This window comes from Halichoerus grypus, chromosome 8 (genome assembly GCF_964656455.1).
Source record: "Halichoerus grypus chromosome 8, mHalGry1.hap1.1, whole genome shotgun sequence".
Classification (NCBI taxonomy): Eukaryota; Metazoa; Chordata; class Mammalia; order Carnivora; family Phocidae; genus Halichoerus; species Halichoerus grypus.
Genome location: NC_135719.1, coordinates 87,809,564 through 87,828,826, shown reverse-complemented (window position 1 = coordinate 87,828,826; position 19,263 = coordinate 87,809,564). Strand labels below are relative to the sequence as shown.

General features: G+C 34.5%; 1 protein-coding gene across 2 annotated transcripts in view; it reads right to left on the bottom strand.

Annotated features, from left to right (window-relative positions):
• Positions 1 to 19,263, bottom strand: part of SCFD1 (sec1 family domain containing 1) — a 101,266-nt gene that overhangs the window by 25,043 nt on the left and 56,960 nt on the right. For both annotated transcript variants that reach the window (XM_036093128.2, XM_036093129.2), the window contains exons 15-18: positions 15,623 to 15,719; positions 10,843 to 10,913; positions 8,698 to 8,777; positions 4,826 to 4,888 (exon numbers count right to left, since the gene is read on the bottom strand). In XM_036093128.2, coding sequence (XP_035949021.1) covers positions 4,826 to 4,888; positions 8,698 to 8,777; positions 10,843 to 10,913; positions 15,623 to 15,719 — 311 coding nt within the window. The remainder of the gene's footprint in view (positions 1 to 4,825; positions 4,889 to 8,697; positions 8,778 to 10,842; positions 10,914 to 15,622; positions 15,720 to 19,263) is intronic.

The window sequence follows — 19,263 nt, the reverse complement described above, 5'->3', positions numbered from 1 at the left end:
GTATTGGCTATGGTGATCTGTAATCAGTGGTCTTCGATGTTACTACTGTAACTGTTTCCGGGTGCCACAAGCCTCACCCATGTAAGACAGCAAACTTAACTGATAAATGCTGGGTGTGTTCTGAATGCTCTATCAACTGCCTGTTCCCTTGTCTCTCTCCCTCTCCTTGGGCCTTCCTATTCCCTGACACACAATATTAAAATTAGGCCAATTAATAGCCCTATAATGGCCTCTAAGTGTTCAGGTGGAAAGGAAGAATCACATGTCTCTCCCTTTATTTTTTTGATGTCTGATCTTATTTATTTGTTACTCTTAGACAATCTCCTTTTTACTGGATTCAGACTTAGAGGTAGAAGCTCTCAGAGAGGACAGCCTCCATCCCTTGGCAATCTGGTCCTGGTGTTTTTCTTTGGCCTCCTTCATTCTCTTGGCCAAAAGTCTAGTATATCCTGTAGCTTCTTCCTTGCTTTTCTTAGTACACTGTTTCTTCAGAGCAATATGCCGATGCTTGTGTTGGAGGACATGTGGAGTAACAAGATGTTAAATCTTGGATGCTTTTGGTTCCTGGTTTCCTACCTTCTTTGTTTAGGGGCTTTCTTACAACATACTGGTGGACATCATCTTTACAGACACTGAAAAGTTTGCAGATTCTGCTAGCTCGTTTGGGCCCCACGCAATGACGCCCAGTGCTGTCAGTGAGTCCAGGAATATCCCTTCCCCCCCTTTTTCACAATGACCAAGTTGAGAACATTGAGATTGGCATTTACAATGCAACCTCAAACAGATTTGTGCTTTCTTTCTTCAGTCCTCCTTGGTCTTTCTCCAGACCTCAGGAATGTTCCTTATTCAGCAGCAGGCAGACATGGCCATGGGTCAAGACACCTTGCTTTACTGGGAAGCCTTGTCATTGCCACCACTGACTCAGACCACGTAATCTTTCTTCACCCAGAGCATCAGCAGCAACTTCTGTGGCCAACACTTCTCATAAAAGAGGTGAAGTTTGTGTTTATCATCCACTTCAATGAGTTTCTGGCAGCCAGTAGCTGGTAAAGAGATGCTCAGCTGCATCCTAAAGCAGCCTACCACCTCCGGGCACCACGAAAAAGAGCACGTCTCTCACTTTAAATCAAAAGCCACAACTAATTTAGTGAGGAAGAAGGCATGTTGAAAGCTGAGAAAGGCTGAAAGCTAGGCCTCTTATGCCAGTTAGCCAAGTTGTGAACATAAAGGAAAAGTTCTTGAAGGAAATTAAAAATGCTATTCCAGTGAACACACGGATAAGAAAGCAAAACAGACTTATTACTGATATGGAAAAGGTTTGTGTAATCTGGACAGAAGATCAAACCAGCCACAAAATTCCCTCCAGCCAAAGTCTAATCCAGAGCAAGGCCCTAACTCTCTTCAATTCTATGAAGGCTGAGAGAGGTGAGGAAGCTACAGAAGAAAAATATGAAGCTAGCAGAGGTTGGTTCATAAGGTTCAAGGAAGGAAGTCATCTCTATAAGGTAAGTGCAAGATGAAGCAGCAAGTGTTGATGTCTAAGCAAGTTATCCAGATTTAGCTAAGGTAATGAATGAAGGGGGTACACTAAACAACAGTTTTTCAAAAGAGACAAAACAGGACTTCTACTGGAAGAAGATGCCATCTAGGACTCTCACAGCTAGGAGAATTCAAGGCTTGGCTTCAAAACTTCAAGGACAGGCTGACTCTTATTAAGGGCTAATGCAGCTGATGACTTTAAATTGCAGCCAACACTCATTTACCATTCTGAAAATCCCTAGGAATTATCCCTTAAGATTATGCTAAATCTACTTGTGCTCTAGAAATGGAACAACAAAGCCTGGATGACAGCACACCTGTTTGCATGATTTACTGAGTATTTAAGCCCACTGTTGAAGTCTACTGCTCAGAAAAAAAGATTCCTTTCCAAATATTACTGCTCATTGACAATACACCTGGTCACCTAAGAGGTGTGATGGAGATATACAATGAAATTAATGTTGTTTTCAAGCCTGCTAATAAACTATCCATTCTGTAGCCTATGGATCAAGGAGTGATTCTGACTTTCAAATTTTCTTATTTAAGAAATATATTTCTTAAAGCTATAGCTGCCACAGATAGTGATTCCTCTGATGGATCTGAGCAAACTAAACTGAAAACCTTCAAGGTTTTACCATTCTAGATGCCACTAAGAACATTCGTGATTCATGGGAAGAAGTCAAAATATCAACATGAGCAAAAGTATGGAATAAGGTGATTCCAACCCTGCCAGGTGACTTAGAGGGGTTCGGGACTTCAGTGGAAGAAGTCACTGCACATGTGGTAGAAACAGAGAACTAGAATTAGAAGTGGAGCCTCAAGATGTGACTGAGTTGCTGTAATCTCATGATACAACTTGAATGAGTAAGGAGTTGTTGCTTACAGATGAACAAAGAAAGTAGTTTCTTGAGACTGAATCTACTCCTGATGAAGATGCTGTGAAGACTGCTGAAATGACGACAAAGGATTTAGAATATTCCATAAATTTTGTTGATAAAGCAGTGGCAGGGTTTGAAGGACTGACCCCAATTTTGAAAGAAGTTCTACTACAGGTAAAATTATCAAGCCCTATGCGTTGCTACAAAGAAACTGTTTGTGAAGGAAGAATCCATTGATGCAACAAACCTCACTGTAATCTTGTAAGAAATTGCCACAGTCACCCCAACCTTCAGGAACCACCACCTCGACCAGTCAGCAACCATCAACATCAAGGCAAGACCCTCCACCATTGAAAAGATTATGACTCGATGAAAGTTCAGATGATGGTTAACATTTTTTAGCAATAAGTTATTTTTAAATACGTACGTTTTTTTGACAATATGCTTTGACACCTTTAAGTGACTACAGTATTGTGCAAATATAACTTACATGCATGGGAAACCAAAAAATTAATTTCGAGTTGCTTTATTGCAATATTCACTTTATTGCAGTGGTCTGGAACTGAACCCACAATATCTCTGAGGTATGCCTATAGTTTTTATTTATTTATTTTTTAAAGAGGGAGACAGCGAGAGAGGGAACACAAGCGGGGGGAGTGCGAGAGGGAGAAACAGGCTTCCCGTCAAGCAGGGAGCCCGATGTGGGGCTCGATCCCAGGACTCTGAGATCATGACCCGAGCCGAAGGCAGACACTCAATGACTGAGCCACCCAGGCGCCCCTGCCTATAGTTTTTAGGCAAATTATAATTTGAAGAGAATTCCCTGCTTTCCTGATTGCCTTAATACTAAAATAACAAAATTAGAGACAGTAAATAAGATAACTTGTTTTAGGAATTCAAAACACACTAACAAGTTGAAAATATATATGAGTGTTAAGTATTACGAGTAGGTCAAAAGTTACTATTTTCTCTACATCACAGCAGCTAGATCCAGTCCTGTGTTATACGATCCCCCCACAATACATAAAATCTATCATATAAAAATGTGAAGCACAGCATACTTAGTGAGTTTTACCTCAATTCTGAAGCAATGTTTATTGTCTGAATTTTTAACAACAAAAATAACACCAACAAATGACCTGCCACATTGGGTTTACATTTGTGGCTTAGTCTCTCACTTTGGATCAAGGGATGCTTTGTGGGATAGAATGGTACTCCTGTATTATGATATCAGAAGGCTAGGAATATCCTTCAAATCAAGATTTTCCTATAGCACATTTTATTAAAATTCTCAAGTACGAAATCCATAAGAAACCTAATAGGCTTTTAATATTCAGTTAAGATTTTAAGACATGAAACTGGAAAGTCTATTAAATAGATGAGAGAAATTTTCCAAATAAATTTCCTTTTCCCTATTTTGTCCTTACTCTTCTCTGAAATGAAGAGCTGGACAAGATGGAAAATCCTTTCTTTAATAGAAACAAGAGAACGTAATCTTTGTTGGAATAAAGAGTTTAGAGGCAATTCCCTAGTACCAGGCAACTTTGAGTGCTAACCTACATAGCACTGCACAAAGGTGAGGCTAGCTGGATTCATCTTATCAAGCATTTACAAGGTCCTGCCTTAGGCTGAGTGTTTTTGCTTTTTGCAAACTGTTTCATTAAAACCAGAAGCTCAGGGTGAGGCTAGAATAAAACTGTTTTCCTGTTCTAAAAATTAAGGAATTTGAAATAAGTATGGTATAAAAAAGAGTAGTTAGAATTACCTTGCTCAGCTACTTTGAAAATCATGCACACTATAGGATTCTCTGGAATCAGAAGTCAGACCCACCTCTGGGGACCTCCTCCTTGTCATTTAACAGTATACCTAGGTCTATCTTGAAGCTAAGTCTCGAGTGCCTAGCTCCAAATCCATATACTTATCAACACTGATACAAGAATAGCTTTAACCTTCATATAACTTCTGAAAACAAAAAATAAAATGTTTTAAGAAGGAAGAAGAAGCTAACAGCTCATACCATGTAAAATATATTAACTTATATTTTAAAATGAGAATTTAAACTTAAGGAAGGCAAAAGCACGTTGACATTCATAGCACAATGAAAACATTCTGAATACAAAGTGTCAGTGTGTTTCTGGGTGCCTGGGTGGCTCAGTTGGTTAAGCGTCTGACTCTTGGTTTCAGCTCAGGCTCCCTGCTTATCGGGGAGTCTGCTTGAAGATTCTCTCCCACTGCCCTTCCCCCACTCGCTCTTTCTCTCTAAAACAAATATATCTTAAAAAAAAAATTAAAATTAAAACCCCCAAGCCCCCCAAAAACCAAAGTGTCAGTGTGTTTTTAAGGCACGTGAGTCTAATTATGGTCTGGAGTACCAGACTTATTCAATCAGAATTATTAAAAACACTTACCCCATTGGTTTAGTGGTAGTGTTACCATAGCTGGCAGGAGCTGAGGCCATCTTGGCAAAAGCCCTATGAAATAAAAAAGTTATATTAAAAAGTTGATTATCAGAGCTAACATTCAGCATCACAGAATTAAAAACTCTATTGACTATAACTCTTACTATGCAGACATTTTCTGAAAATTGTAATGATTTTTCAACTAATACAATGTTTCAGTGCAATTAGCACTGGAACAAGTATATAAATACCAATTATATGATTTTTAATCATGTAAAATGACACCCAAGTACAGTACAATTAGTACTGAAACACTGAGATTCTTAAAAAAAACCACAAATGCATTTCCCAAACTTCAAGATTTTTTTCCTTTTATTATATATGATCCTTAACATGAAACAGACTTGCTGCCTTAAAAGAACAATCATGTGCTGATTAAGTCTCTTTTACTGTTCCCCACATTCCATACTCCCTCATCCCCAGACACGTATCTTTACTCATGCTGTCCTTTGAGGGGGATAAACTGACTGCTTTCTTCTCCAACAGAAATTGTGCATTTCCTTTTAAGACTCAGCTCAAAACCCCTTTCTTCATTAACACTATTCTAATTCTACTACCCAATGATTTTTCCTTTTAAGAGTTACATTCTACAACACACACTTTTATACTTAATTGCATATAATCATTTATTTTCAAATCTTTCTAAATGTCCAGAATCTATTTAACTAAACTATGGAATTCCTGAAGGCTGGGCAAAAAGATGGCACTTAAGATGTGTTTTTAAAAATATTTGTCTTCTGAGAATATGTTCACGGTAGAGAATCCAGAAAACAGAATGCTCCCAAAGAACCTTACCACTTTGAGGATCACTGTTAGGATTTGTGTGTATTTTCTTCTAATCTTTGGATATATGTATATATAACATATAGACTTTCAAAAACAAAATTGATATCATATTGTAAATACTTGTTCAATAACATTTTAACAGCATACCATAAATATTTTTATGTGACTCAATATTCTATTACAATAATTCCTAATTATTTCAACTGTTTTTGTAAAAGAAAAGTCTACTTACATAGGAGAAAATTTCATGAGAGTAAAAAAGGAATGAGAATCACTAAGATGTGAGAGTTGAGATGCTAAAAATACGCTATTTCAATCTGGACAAAAATCACAATCTTGTTCAGAAAGGAGGGTGTGAATCAAATGTTTTCAGAAGTAGACTAGAATTTCTGCCTTCAACCAATATTTATTTTTCACTAGATATATACTGGTACATTTTTATGGCTGAACATTATGCAAACACTAAATACCACCACTGAAGAAAATTTAAAAAACTACTATTTAAGAAAACGAACTGGTAATGAAAGTTAATGGAAAAACTAGAATATATATTAAACTGTATCTATAATAATGATTTCCAAGTCTTAAAAAATACATGTAATGTGCATATAAAAAGATATACACTAATATTTAGCTGTAGGCTCTGGATGATGAGATTACAGGTAAAGTTTTACTTTATACCTGAGTTTTCTAAAATTTTCTTTGAAAAAGTGGTATTACTCATAATTAGAAAAAAAAAAACTGTTAGAAATTCAATATTTTATAACCATATAAAATGATGCCCAAGACTGGCTTTCTTCTTATAACAAATGTTTGATGAAGGAGTTCCAGACAAATCAGAATGTAAAAAAACAATGACAATATGCCACACAGCCAAATGTATAAAGGGTATGTATTATAAAAATTGGAAAAGGCAGTTTTCAGTTTCTCTTTTTAAACAGACATTTGTTGTATGTTTTTCTTATTGCAAGAACACAGTCAAATGAAAGAAATTTGAAAAAGCAGGGGTGTCTGGCTGGCTGGCTTAGTCAGTACAGCATGTGACTCGATCTTGGGGTCATGAGTTCAAGCCCCACATTGGGGGCAGAGATTACTTAAAAAAAAAGAGGGGTGTCTGGCTGACACTCCAGTCAGTGAAGTGTGTGATTCTTGATCCCTGGATTATAAGTTTGAGCCCCATGTTTGGTGTAGAGATTACTTAAAAATAAAATCTTAAGGGGCGCCTGGGTGGCTCAGTCGTCAGGCGTCTGCCTTCGGCTCAAGTCATGATCCCAGGGTCCTGGGATCAAGCCCTGCATCGGGCTCCCTGCTCGGCGGGAAACCTGCTTCTCCCTCTCCCACTCCCCCAGCTTGTGTTCCCTCTCTCGCTGTCTCTCTCTCTACCAAAAAAAAAAAAAAAAAAAAAGATTAAAAAAAAATAAAATCTTAAAAAAAAAAACATAAAAAAACAAATCTGAAAAAGCAAACAAAAGTATAGATAATAAAAAGCACTCAAATTCAAAAACTCAGAGATAACTCCTGATAACAACTTGGCATATTCAATCTTGTAGTATTAATTATTTTAAGAAATATTGTGATGGTAATGTTTGTTGTAGAAAATTTGGAAAATAAAGATAAGCACACAAAATAAAAAAATTCTACTACTTGGAATTACCCACTATTAACATTTTAATGTATGTCATTTCAGCTATGTAATGATATGTATATGTTCATACATACATACACACACAGAGATGGATGGATAAATGTATAGATAATAGAGATCATACTGTAAAAACTGTCATCTAAGTTTAGCTCAAATACCACCTACTCAAGAGACTTTGCCTGATCCTCTCGACAAATTTAACTCTCACCCCCAAGTTAAGATCTTATCACTTGCACTCATATGTGGAATTTAAGAAACAAAACTGATGAACATAGAGGAAGGGAAGGAAAAATAGAATAAGATAAGAACAGAGAGGGTGGCAAACCATAAGAGGCTCTTAACTACAGAGAAAAACTGAGGGTTGCTGGAGGGGAGGTGAGTAGGAGGATGGGGTAACTGGGTGATGGGCATTAAGGAGGGCACTTGATGTAATGAGCACTGGGTGTTATATGCAACTGATGAATCACTAAATTCTACCCCAGAAACTTAATAATACACTGAAAGTTAACTACCTTGAATTTAAATAAAATCTTAAAAAAAAAAATCTTATCACTTGGTGTTATTTTCTTTATATCACTTAGTATGGTTTAACATTATTCTGTTCATTTTTTGCTTATTGGTTGATTTATTGTTCCCTCCATGTAAATTCAGTGAGCACAGGGGCCTTCCACATGTTTGCTATTGTATTTCCAATGTCTAGGAGAACCCCTAGGCATAGAGAAGAGGAATCAATGAAATCAATAGTGTTATAAACTATTTTTTCACTTTATCATATAACATATACATTTTCCAGTGTTATTAAATAAGTCTTCTATAACATGATTTTTAATTTTCAATTGTATTCTATCTTATGGAAATGCCCACTATACGACATTTAGGTTGGTTGCTTCTAAGATTTTACAACACCAATTACTTCTTTGGGATAAATTCTTATGAGCAGAAGTGTGCGGTCAAAGATTTTTTTTTATTTTTATACCGTCTAGCAAAAATTGTGACAATCTATATTTTTAATAGCAGAATTTAAATGCACCAGTTAAGCTGCCTATATCCTTGGCACAGCACTTTACTAAATCTTTGCCCTATGCTAATCTGCATTTCTCTACTAGTGAAATTAAAATTTTCTTTTAATGTTTTTGAGACATTTGACCCAAACTTTTCAGTCTTTGATGTTCTTATCTAATCAATGAAGAAAATATAAACTTGTCTAGGAAAGAAAGTTATCACCATTTTATGTAATTTTAAGTTGTGGACAGGGAAGGCCAGATAGGGAAATATTTATGCCACTGGAAAAAAAAAAAAGGTATTGTTAAATTTTCTTGGTAACACTCCCATTTTCTTGGGAACTCTACTTCCATTGTACTCTCTTATATAAGAAGAAAACAAAACTTACTTCCACTGTTTGATATATTGTAACGGATTAAGGTTGCATCCTGCATCAATTAGAGCTTTTTTGTATTGCTCCAAATCAGCCTGAAATAAGCAAAGAATGGTATCATAAAAAATTTTACTTTTGTGAAAGAGAAGACCATTTTGTTTGTTATTATTAGATTAATCAAAACATTAGATCAAAGGCATGAGTTTAAGTTCTAGGCACCCAAGTAGAGTGGAGTCATATTTTAAGTGAGTCTGTGAGTGAGCACCTGAGACAAAAATCACATCTAATGAAAATTACCTTTGACAGGCTCCCAAATCACCTATCTGGTATTTGGTCATCCCTCATTGAGTCCAACAGAGCCAGTTTTTTCTCCATTTTTGAAATAGACTGCCTTTCCTTGGGATAAGCACTAAATGAAACATTTGACTTGACCAAGAATATTTTTAAAACCAGAAACACAAGGGGACATTGTGACATGACACTGACTGAGGGGAAATGCAGATTCAGGTTTTCCCCTCTCATATGCACTCTTGTGGTCCAAATTCATTAACTGAGTATCAGGTGTCTTACACTTTTTAAACTGTTGTTTTCTCTTTCTTGCTATTTTTGTTTCTTGATGAGTAAGTGTAGTTGAATTCCTGTACTTTATAAGACCTATCATCGTAGTGACTCCATCATAAAAATTTTACAAGACAAATTTAAAGCTCACCTTCAACGAGAGATGTTTACTACTTTGCATTTTTGGGGCTATCAGGCTGACATCAGTAGTCATAATTTGCTTTAAGCCTCTTAATGATCACTTAAACTTATGAAAAGACACGGTCCTTACCAAAAATAAATAAAAATAAAATAATGTGGTCAAATTAAGGGAATATGGAATTAAGTTTTAAAATCATAAATTCTTAAGAAAATATTATAAATAGGCTATAATCCTTTATATATATATATATATATATATATATATATACACGCCTGTAAGAATCCCCAAAGATACAGGTATGAGATATTTCTGAAAAGAAAACCACATTTTCTTACTGAATTAAAATAAAAGCTATATGCCCAAAATAAAGTAGAATTGGCCTAAAGCAAATATTGGGTTTAGTTTACTGTTTTAACACGCCAGAGATTTTTGACCAAAAGAAGTGTTAAGATCTAACAGGCTTTTAAAAATAAATGCTACCAGCGAAGGAAAGAAGTTTACAACAATTATATCATTCTAGATGTCATCTCTAAAATTCTTATGCTTGTTGCTCATCCAGTAAAATTTCACTGAGTTAACATTAGAGAGAGTTAGCAGATCTCTAACCCGGCAACAACACTGATACCAAAATCACCATTTGCCTTCAAAATCAATTACCTATATATACTTAAAATTTTTTTTTCTTCAAAAGCAAATGATGGCCTATGACAGAAAAAGAAAACAACAAAATTACCCACAATCCACTCTTCCAGTGAGGAAAAAAAAAAATCTAGAAAGGAAAATTTGTCATTTTCCAATCATTCTGAAATTTATTGATATAAAAGTTATTTGATTGCAATACAAAAAAATGTCAACTTTATTTTTATATGAGTCATATGACAGATACAAATCCGAAGTTTAATCTCATTAAATTAAATTATAATATTTACATAACTTTTTGGAACTCTGGGTATTTTCCTACAACTGACTCCTTATATTCTATAACTAACATTAGCTTTTAATAACCTTAAAATATTACCAAATTTAAAAAAATATATTATCAAATTTTTACTTTGGGTTAAAGATAAATTCATTGGAAAACATTAGTGGCTATAACTCAAAGAAACAGTTTTTAAGATTATCACATAATGAGAAATAAGACCAATGTTTCAAAAAGCATAGCAAACTTGGTTAACTTAGTTTACAATAGCTATTTTCCAGAAATAAGAATTTTGGCCATTTGAATCCAATTCATATTCCAACAATTTAAAAGTGGTCAGACATTTCATGAGTGGATAGTTCTCTTAGTGACAATAAATATTGCTATAAAACTCAGCAGTAAATAGAACCAGCCTTAACAAATTGTTTTTCTTTTAAAGAAAGGAATAAGGTAGTTATTTGGCCATAGTGATCTGGTCTTCTATTTTTGAAACAAACAAATATTTCTCCTTTTGCCCAATAACTGAACAAAGAGGACATACCTCAGAGGGTGCTTGCTGTGCACTTATATAATAAATAAGAAACAGCCTCATTTTATCTTCTGGAGTTCCTGCTACATAGGGGAATATAAATAAAAAAACTTTCATAATTGTGGTTAAATATTATAGTCAACACAAGTATATAAAAATTTAAGGCACAGATAAGTGACAAGATAAAATATGGTTCTTGATTTAACTGACAAAATCTATAGGCACTATAACTATAACCATGGATAATACAGATATGGAAAAATTATTAAATGCTGTGGGATTAAAGGAATGGAATATAGAAGTACCTCCATTCTATCTTTCAAAATGTCTGTAAGAGATTTACCTTTTAGATATAAACTCAGAAAGAAAGGTATAGGTAGGGTAATCATAGAATTCTAAAACAGGATACTTCTGGGATGGAAAGGGGATGCCAGTAATAATTATGTAAGGACAACAGATATAAAAATGAGACTGTTCTGGGAAAATAGCTGTATGGTCACTCTAGGTGTTGGGTTACAAAACTTTGGTACTTCTCAAAAGTGGGGTCACTATATATATGACTCTTTCTGAAGAGTATTGTATCACTTATAAGATTTAGGAAAAGAATACATTTATATTAAAATAAACACTGTTGTATAATACAAACTATATTTGCCTGAAATTGTTTAAGACAAAACATAAGATTTCAAAGAAATTTCTTGCTCGCAGTGAGTTTGATCTGCTACTCCTATTATCCAGAGCCCAAAACTGTACAGAGAAACTCACTTATTCTCCCCTCTGCTACTGGGTGTACTCTGGTACAAAGTGATAAAGCACTGGTCAGAGATAACTCAGTTTCACCACCAACAAATAACAATATGCACTCTCACTTCAAAGTGTGTCCTAATCCTCAAGAACTCGAAACTGTTATATTTTATTATAGAATAAAAACTAGGAAAAATTTTTCAAAATATGACTAATGAACCATTGAGTTTTTATATGGTTCAAAATCCAGATAACCATTCTCAAATTATCCTTACTCCCTAAAAGTGTTAATAAAGATCAATGATGGGTTTTTCCAAAGTTTTAATATTTACAAATAAACATTGTATCTTGGACATTTTAAAAATCAGATTATGAAATTCAGGGTCTTGTTTAAGTCCTAGGAGAAAGCTGCTATTTTTGTTTAGCAGGTAATTAGACTGGTTGGGTTCAGGCCTAAGTTTCTACAGCTTTCTCTGGGTTGTGGTTCCATCATTGATTTATATTTTCAAAACCTTCTGCAGTGCTACTGGGATCTGTCCAACTATCTAGTGGCCTCTATGGGAACTGGGAAACTGTCTAGCCCTTCAACTCTCAGTCTTCGGAATAATACTGTTTAGGATCTGATTCACGTTATGTGCAGTTCAGGGGTGAGCCCAGGAATTCATAAACAACCTTATGAGGTTGCTTTCCTGAGCAACTTCCTCTCTGCAATCTCCCTGGTAGCTTCCAATTCCCTTGGCTTTCCCGTTTTGGTGCTCCATCCCAAAAGCTTTGGCTTTAGTTACCTGTTCCATTGTGCATTTCCTGCAATTATGACTAAGCAGTTAGAAGACAAAGAGAAAAAGAGCAATGAGGCTTACTACAGGCTCTTGGGACCACTACTCCTAAAATGGGAGAGAAAGGCTCCCCACCTTCGGAGTTTTAGGGGCCTTGTAGATCCTTGCTATTATTTTTAACATCCTCAGCATCTAGCATAGCCTTTCTAATAGGAGGCACTTATTATGCTTAAAGAAGAGAGAGTTCCCACTCTCTTCTTCAAGAAGAAACATATTTTATAGTTGCTATAGTGTTAATAAAAGGCCTCAAAATTTCTGCTAAGGGTTTTAAGAATACTATGATAAGAGTTGGAGAGTATCCTGATGCTTATAATGATATTAATCACAGAGAAATCAAATGGAAATGATAAAAATGTATCCTTTACAACTGCAAGCACTCTAGAACCTACAACTAGCAGCCTGGATCCTCTTGTCATACCTAAGTTTCCACTGGAACTGCTCTCAATTTTAAAGTCAGTTTTCTTACTGAGTAATCTGATACATCTTAGAGAAAATTTTAAGCAGAATTCAGAAAGCTTTTTATCTCCTTGAACAATCTGAGAATAAGTTGTTGACCTGCTGTCCCATCATTCCCAAATGTCAGACATTCTCCAATATAATAAGCTCAATATAACAACTACCAAATCAGGAAATCAGCATTGATGTATTACTAACATCTAATCCTCAGATGTAATTTCAAGTTTCACCACTAGTCTCTATAACATCCTTTATGACAAAAGGATCAATTTCAGAATCACGTGGTATATACAGCTGTCACACAACACACAGTTACCTTCTTCTGTATGGAACAGTCCTCAGTCTTTCCTTGACTTGCATGGCCTTGATGTTTTAGGAGATTACAGGCTGGTTTTTTGTTTTTGTTTTGGTAGACTATCTCACAATTAAATTTTGTTTGATATTTCCTCATGATCAGATTGAAGTTATATGCCTTTGGCAGGATTATCACAAGAGAAATACTATATTCTTTGTATTGCATCCTACTGGGTGGGGCATTATTTCAATATGTCTCATTACTTATGATGTTCACTGTGATTACCTAGCAAGGGATCTATCATATTTCTCCACTATAAAGTTAGTTTTTCTCTTTGTAATTAGAAGTATTTTGTAGGGAGGTAATTTGAAACTAAATATCTTGTAAAACTTCAATTTATTCATTTACTGTATCTCTACGGCCTGATGGCTTCCTATTTCATTCCGTGAGTTATAATGTTATCATTATTTATTTTGATGCTCATGATGTCATGATCTGGCCACTAGGGGCCTCTTCAAGCTGACTCTGGGTTTCTTTGACATGTCCCATCACTTTCTGAGTACTTGCTTTCTGACACAACAAAATGTTCTAGGCTCATTTTGTACTTTCTCTTCCTACCTCAGCCCTGGAATCAACTACTTCTCCAATGAGTCCTAGTAGAAAATGGTATTTATAAGCTAAAATCTTTACTACTGGAGTATTGTTGCCCCAGCCCTGCTTAGTTGGCTGGACTAGGGAATACACATAGGTGTACACACACGTATCTGTATTTATTTCTCTGACAAATACATAGTGAAAACCCAGGTCTACAATGATGCCTCCAATTCCAATCCAACATTACAGGGCTCATTATAGTTTTCTCCCTTTCCATATTTATACCTTCCTTCTCTGACAACAGGAAACCTAGCTCCCTTTGTATTATCTGACATATACACTTATTTAACCAGTCTGTGGTACGTAACAAATACCCTATCTCTGCAGCCATCGCCTTGCCTGCATGGATGCCTTCTCACTCCATTTGGGCTCTGATTTCCTACAATGGATTTGCTCACATGCCTGGCCACACTTCTCACCCCACTTGGACTGATGCTGGGTTGCTCCTGCGTACAGTCACCTTCCTCAATCTGTTAGGGCTTTTATATACCATGCTTTCACATGTGGATACTCTGCTCGAATTCACTGGGACTTTGACACTTTATGGTAGGTCACCAACCTTCCCTTTACTCCACATGTGGTTGCCCTTCTCAACCTGCTCAGGTTCCAACATCTTGTCCTGGGCTAAAGTGGCACCAGACTTCCACTTTGCATGAATGCCTACCTTGCTCTGCCATTCTTAATGTCTTTACAAATAAACTGAGAAAGTAAGGGGAAAGAAAACAGAAAGGTTCTGATTGTTTTTCTATTAACACATTTATTTGCTTCAACTTTACTCAAAACTTATTGTAAATAATCAGGAACATCTCTGAAGTGATGGGCTTATATATTTTGCATTTTTTTCATTACAAAGCATAAATACGTAAATACTTTCAGGAGTTTGAGCCCCACATTGGGGGTAGAGATCAAAAGTGTAAATACCTTCAAAATGCTAGGTTCTCACTACAAATCTAGCTTCTTAAAAGTGTGAGCAATATTTATAGCTTCTTAGAAGTTTTTAGGAGTAGAATCTCTAATTACAAACAATTCGGAATTTATTATTTTTCAACTTAAACTCATACCAAACTTTAACTCAAAAACCATCATCATTCAGCTAAATAACTTGTATGCAAAATATAAACTGAACAGCTTATATTCTCTTTTTTCATTTTGGAAAAGCACTGAGATTTGAATTGAAAGCTACTCTGAAATGATCAAATCTCTAAAGTTTAGATAATTTTAGAGGCTAAAACCTATGCAGATCCCATGATCATTATAACTGAAAGCAATAATTATAATACATTTTCTTAAGTACAAAGAATCGTATCTTGTTTTAAGAAAATCTAACATACAAATTCTTAGTTAAATGTAAATATAAAGGGATTAATTAAGGAGTTTCTTTAAAAGCAAATTCCCTAAATATTTAAAACAGAATTCAGTTTTAGATGTATCTTTTTAGGAAACTCTTTAGGGTTAAACCAAAGTAATTAGAAAGCGTATCACTTAGAGACACCTGCTTTGAATTGTCAAATCTTCCTAAAATCAGGAGAAATTGAACTTCAGATATATCACTTTAAATAAATGAATATAACGAGTTCTTAAATACCATGAGAGAAAAGTTCAATGAAATAAAATGCAAATCATTTTTTCCACTTTAGGAACTGCTTTGCTACAAACTTCTCAACAGAAAATAGCTCATTTAGTTATCTCATTATTAGCATGGGTTCTCAGGAAAAAAAAATAATTCTATTCATATTTTACTTAAATTGAAAATGCTGGATTCATCAGCTGTGAGTCTTAACAGTAACCTCAAATTTATGGTACATACCATCAGGGTCTGATATTATATCTAGAAGAGATTTATCCAGAGTAGTTTTGCTCATTATTTTTTCTTCATATTCAAAATATACATCTAGTTTTCTTGCCTGTTTCAAAATAAATATTAGATTAGGCTACATCAAGTAATAAAAACACACTAAGGGCCTCTCAGCTTACAAGTTTCTATTTTCTATGATCAATTTTTAAAAACATTCATTTCCTAACAGAATTTATTTTCAAGTTTCTTACTTTTGATCATACACTTAATGTAAAAAACAATAACTATTTTATCATATCTGACTTTATATATATATATATATATACATATATTAGCAAAGATAAAAATCACACCAATCTCAATTACTATTAATTCGTAACTAGCATATAAATCATATTGTATTCCATGCAAATTAATGTCAGGTGGTCATGTTACGTTTACTTTTTTAATGCGCAAATCCACACATTTTCACCTTAACTGGACAGAAAATTACCCTAAATAAATTACTTTCCATGTTTTTTAAATAAAACTAATTTTCCTCATTAATTTTCCTACTTAATACTTTGAAGTTTTAGGTAATGGAAAAGTAGTCAAACTTAGCTTTTCTATATGATACCTCTTCTAATTTAAAATTTATTAAAATTATCCAAAAGAAGTTAAAATGTTAGGATCCTCCAAAGTAAATAAAAATCATCTTTATCAAGTATCTACTAAATTATGTTTCAATAATACAAAAGAGAAAAGAATATGATTTCTATTGAAAGTGTTAAAATCTAAATGGGAGTAGAAATCATTCATGAAATAAATCAGAATACTCATAGAGATACCAATGAAGAATCAAAACAAACAGAGAACATAAATATATTAAGCTAAAATGATAGAATGAAATAAACAGTTAACCAACTGTAGAGAAGGAAGTAATGTATTTTGACTTAAGTTTTGAAAGTGATTTGGGGACATGAACAGAGTTCATTTCAGTGAAAGGGATCACACCATGGCATAATCAGAGAGCAGAAGTCTGAATGGTAGACTAAGGAGTGATTTCATATATAAGGTAACAGAAAATCAGTCAGAGTCCTTCAATCCCACTTCCCCCACAGTGGCACACAAGGCCAGAATTTTAAATAGATGAAATACTCAGTTTAAAAATCAGAACAACATAAGAAGGTATACTTTGAGACCTGTCCTCACCCATCTTCTCTTCCACCCCTAAGCCTATGGATATTTACTTCAATTATTTCTTCTATACTTGTCCAGTTCCTTTATGCAAAATGTAAGAAAATAGGGTCTATATCCTAATATTCTTCAGCTTTCTGACACAAAGGGAATATACTATACTCTTCTGTTCTTTGCTTTAACTCAACAATATATTCTACATCAGTACACAGAGAATTCCCTTGTCAATCAACTCCTGACAGGAGTTTAATAAACTCTGTAAGAGTTTTCCTTCTTATAAACCTTTTGGCCCTTCACAGTCTTCAGATAGGAACTATTTTAGCTATTGTATTAAAGCTACTTTCAGTACCAAAACAGATTAAGAGGTGAAGTCCTAGGAATGGAAAAATATAATATTAAAAATGGACAAAAGAAATGGAAAAGAGATCCTAGGAAAGAGACCATGACAGTGTCTGTGGGAATGGAAAGAAAGAGACAGGTATATAATAATTAACATGTGAATAATAATTAACATGTGAATGGATATGGGAAGCAAAGCAGTGAAAAAAAGTCAAAGATAACTCCAGGGAAACTAGGATGATGGCAGTAGGAATTATGTTAATGTGAACTGAGTATCAGACTGGGAAAGGCTAATTATCTGTAGAGTGAAGTCAGGGAAGAAGAGGGGGGAAGGTGATAAAATAAGGTATTAAGCTGACTTTCAGGCTCTAGTCAACCTTTTCTGTTTCACAACTATTCACTGTATTTAGTTTCCTCTAGTCACATCAAATACCTCACTTTTCATTAAATATCATGTATGCTTTTAGTCCTCTTAAGTATAGGCTTGGGTTATTCTCTTAGCTTTCTAAGAATATATTCCTCCTCTATTACCTGTGCAGTGAATTCTATTCATTCTTTAAGGACGAGCTTCTCTGCAACTCTCTTCAATCTCTGTTCCTTCCCCTGACTGCCCTTCCCTCAGTCTCCTTCTTGGCTGGAAGAATTTATTACCCTCTTAAATGTGTACCATCAGCATTTTACATACCTCTTTATAGTATGATCACATTTTATTACTCTCCTTTGTTTACATTCCACCCTTCTAAAAATTGTTAAATTAATTGTTTCACCCTAGGAGTCTAACATAGCACGTGGCTCATAACAAGTACTTGACAAAGTATTTGTTGAATTTCTCAACTAAGACCAGGAGATACACAGATCAAGTAGTCATCTTTAGAAGTCATGAAGGTAGATAAATGAACTTCTAGAAGTGAAAAATGTAAAGAACTGTCTTTGGTGACTTAATATATAAAATTAAGTATGCTAAGTGCCATAATGGACTCTAATGTCTGTACCTACAAATCAGTGAAGAAACATGGTTCATTAGATTTGTTTTCCTTTCTTCTTGATGTATCAATTTACTTATATTTAAAGTTCTAATAAGCAATGGAAATAGAATCCAAAATAAGTTAGTCTGATTGATAATGGGTAGGGAGTTTCTTTTGGAGGTGATGGAAATGTTCTGAAAGTACATTTTGGCTGTGGTTGCACAACTCTGAATAAACTAAAAACCAACGAATCGTACCCTTTAAATAGGTGAACTGTATGGTATGTGAATTAGACCTCGATAAAGCAGTTAAAGAGAAGTAACTTAGCATTTTAATATACTGATTCCCATGAAGGAGGGAAAGGAGTGAAGTCAAGATTTTCTAACCTGCATGAGAACTAGCATACGTCCAGTTCTATCTGTGCAAGGCACTTTACTTGCAGCTATGGCTTTCAAATGTTTTTAAACAGAGAACCTCAGGACCCTCTCTCTCAAACCAAATCTTCTGCAGAACCCCATAAAATAGATACAAATGACCCATCAAATGTCCCTACAGTGACCTAGAGTACCAGAGAAGAATGTTTAAAAACTACTAATTTAGATAATCTCATTTAATTCTCCAAGTAACACTATGAACTAGGAATTATTAGTCCCATTTTAAAGATGAAGAAACAGACACACAGAAACATATATTTATTCAAGGTTACCAGAGTAGAAGTAGTAGAGAGTTGAGATTCAAATCCAGGTCAGACTCCAATGTACACCACAGATAAAGAGTAGGGAAAATTATATTTTCCTCAAGTACAATTTATTGCTTCTTTTGTATATGCTTTATGAAAGAAAGTATATTTGTCAATTAGTACATATTTGGTTTTTTGGGGGGTAATACACATAATTTATGTATATGTGGTAAAAGGTTATTTTGGCCAATATATATATTATCTAGAGATCCTTTCTCAGTTTCTTGAAGTAAAGGAAAATACTAAGAGAAACAATTTCTGTAATCCCAAAGATTAATTATTCTTATACATGTGAGTTCAAAGGAGAATACAATTTGGATAACAACAGTTACATGGAAAACAGACAAATTAAAAATATAAAACAAAATAACGAGGTCAAGATAATAAACAGATTTTTGGTAACTTCAATAAATATCAAGAATAAATAGTAAGAA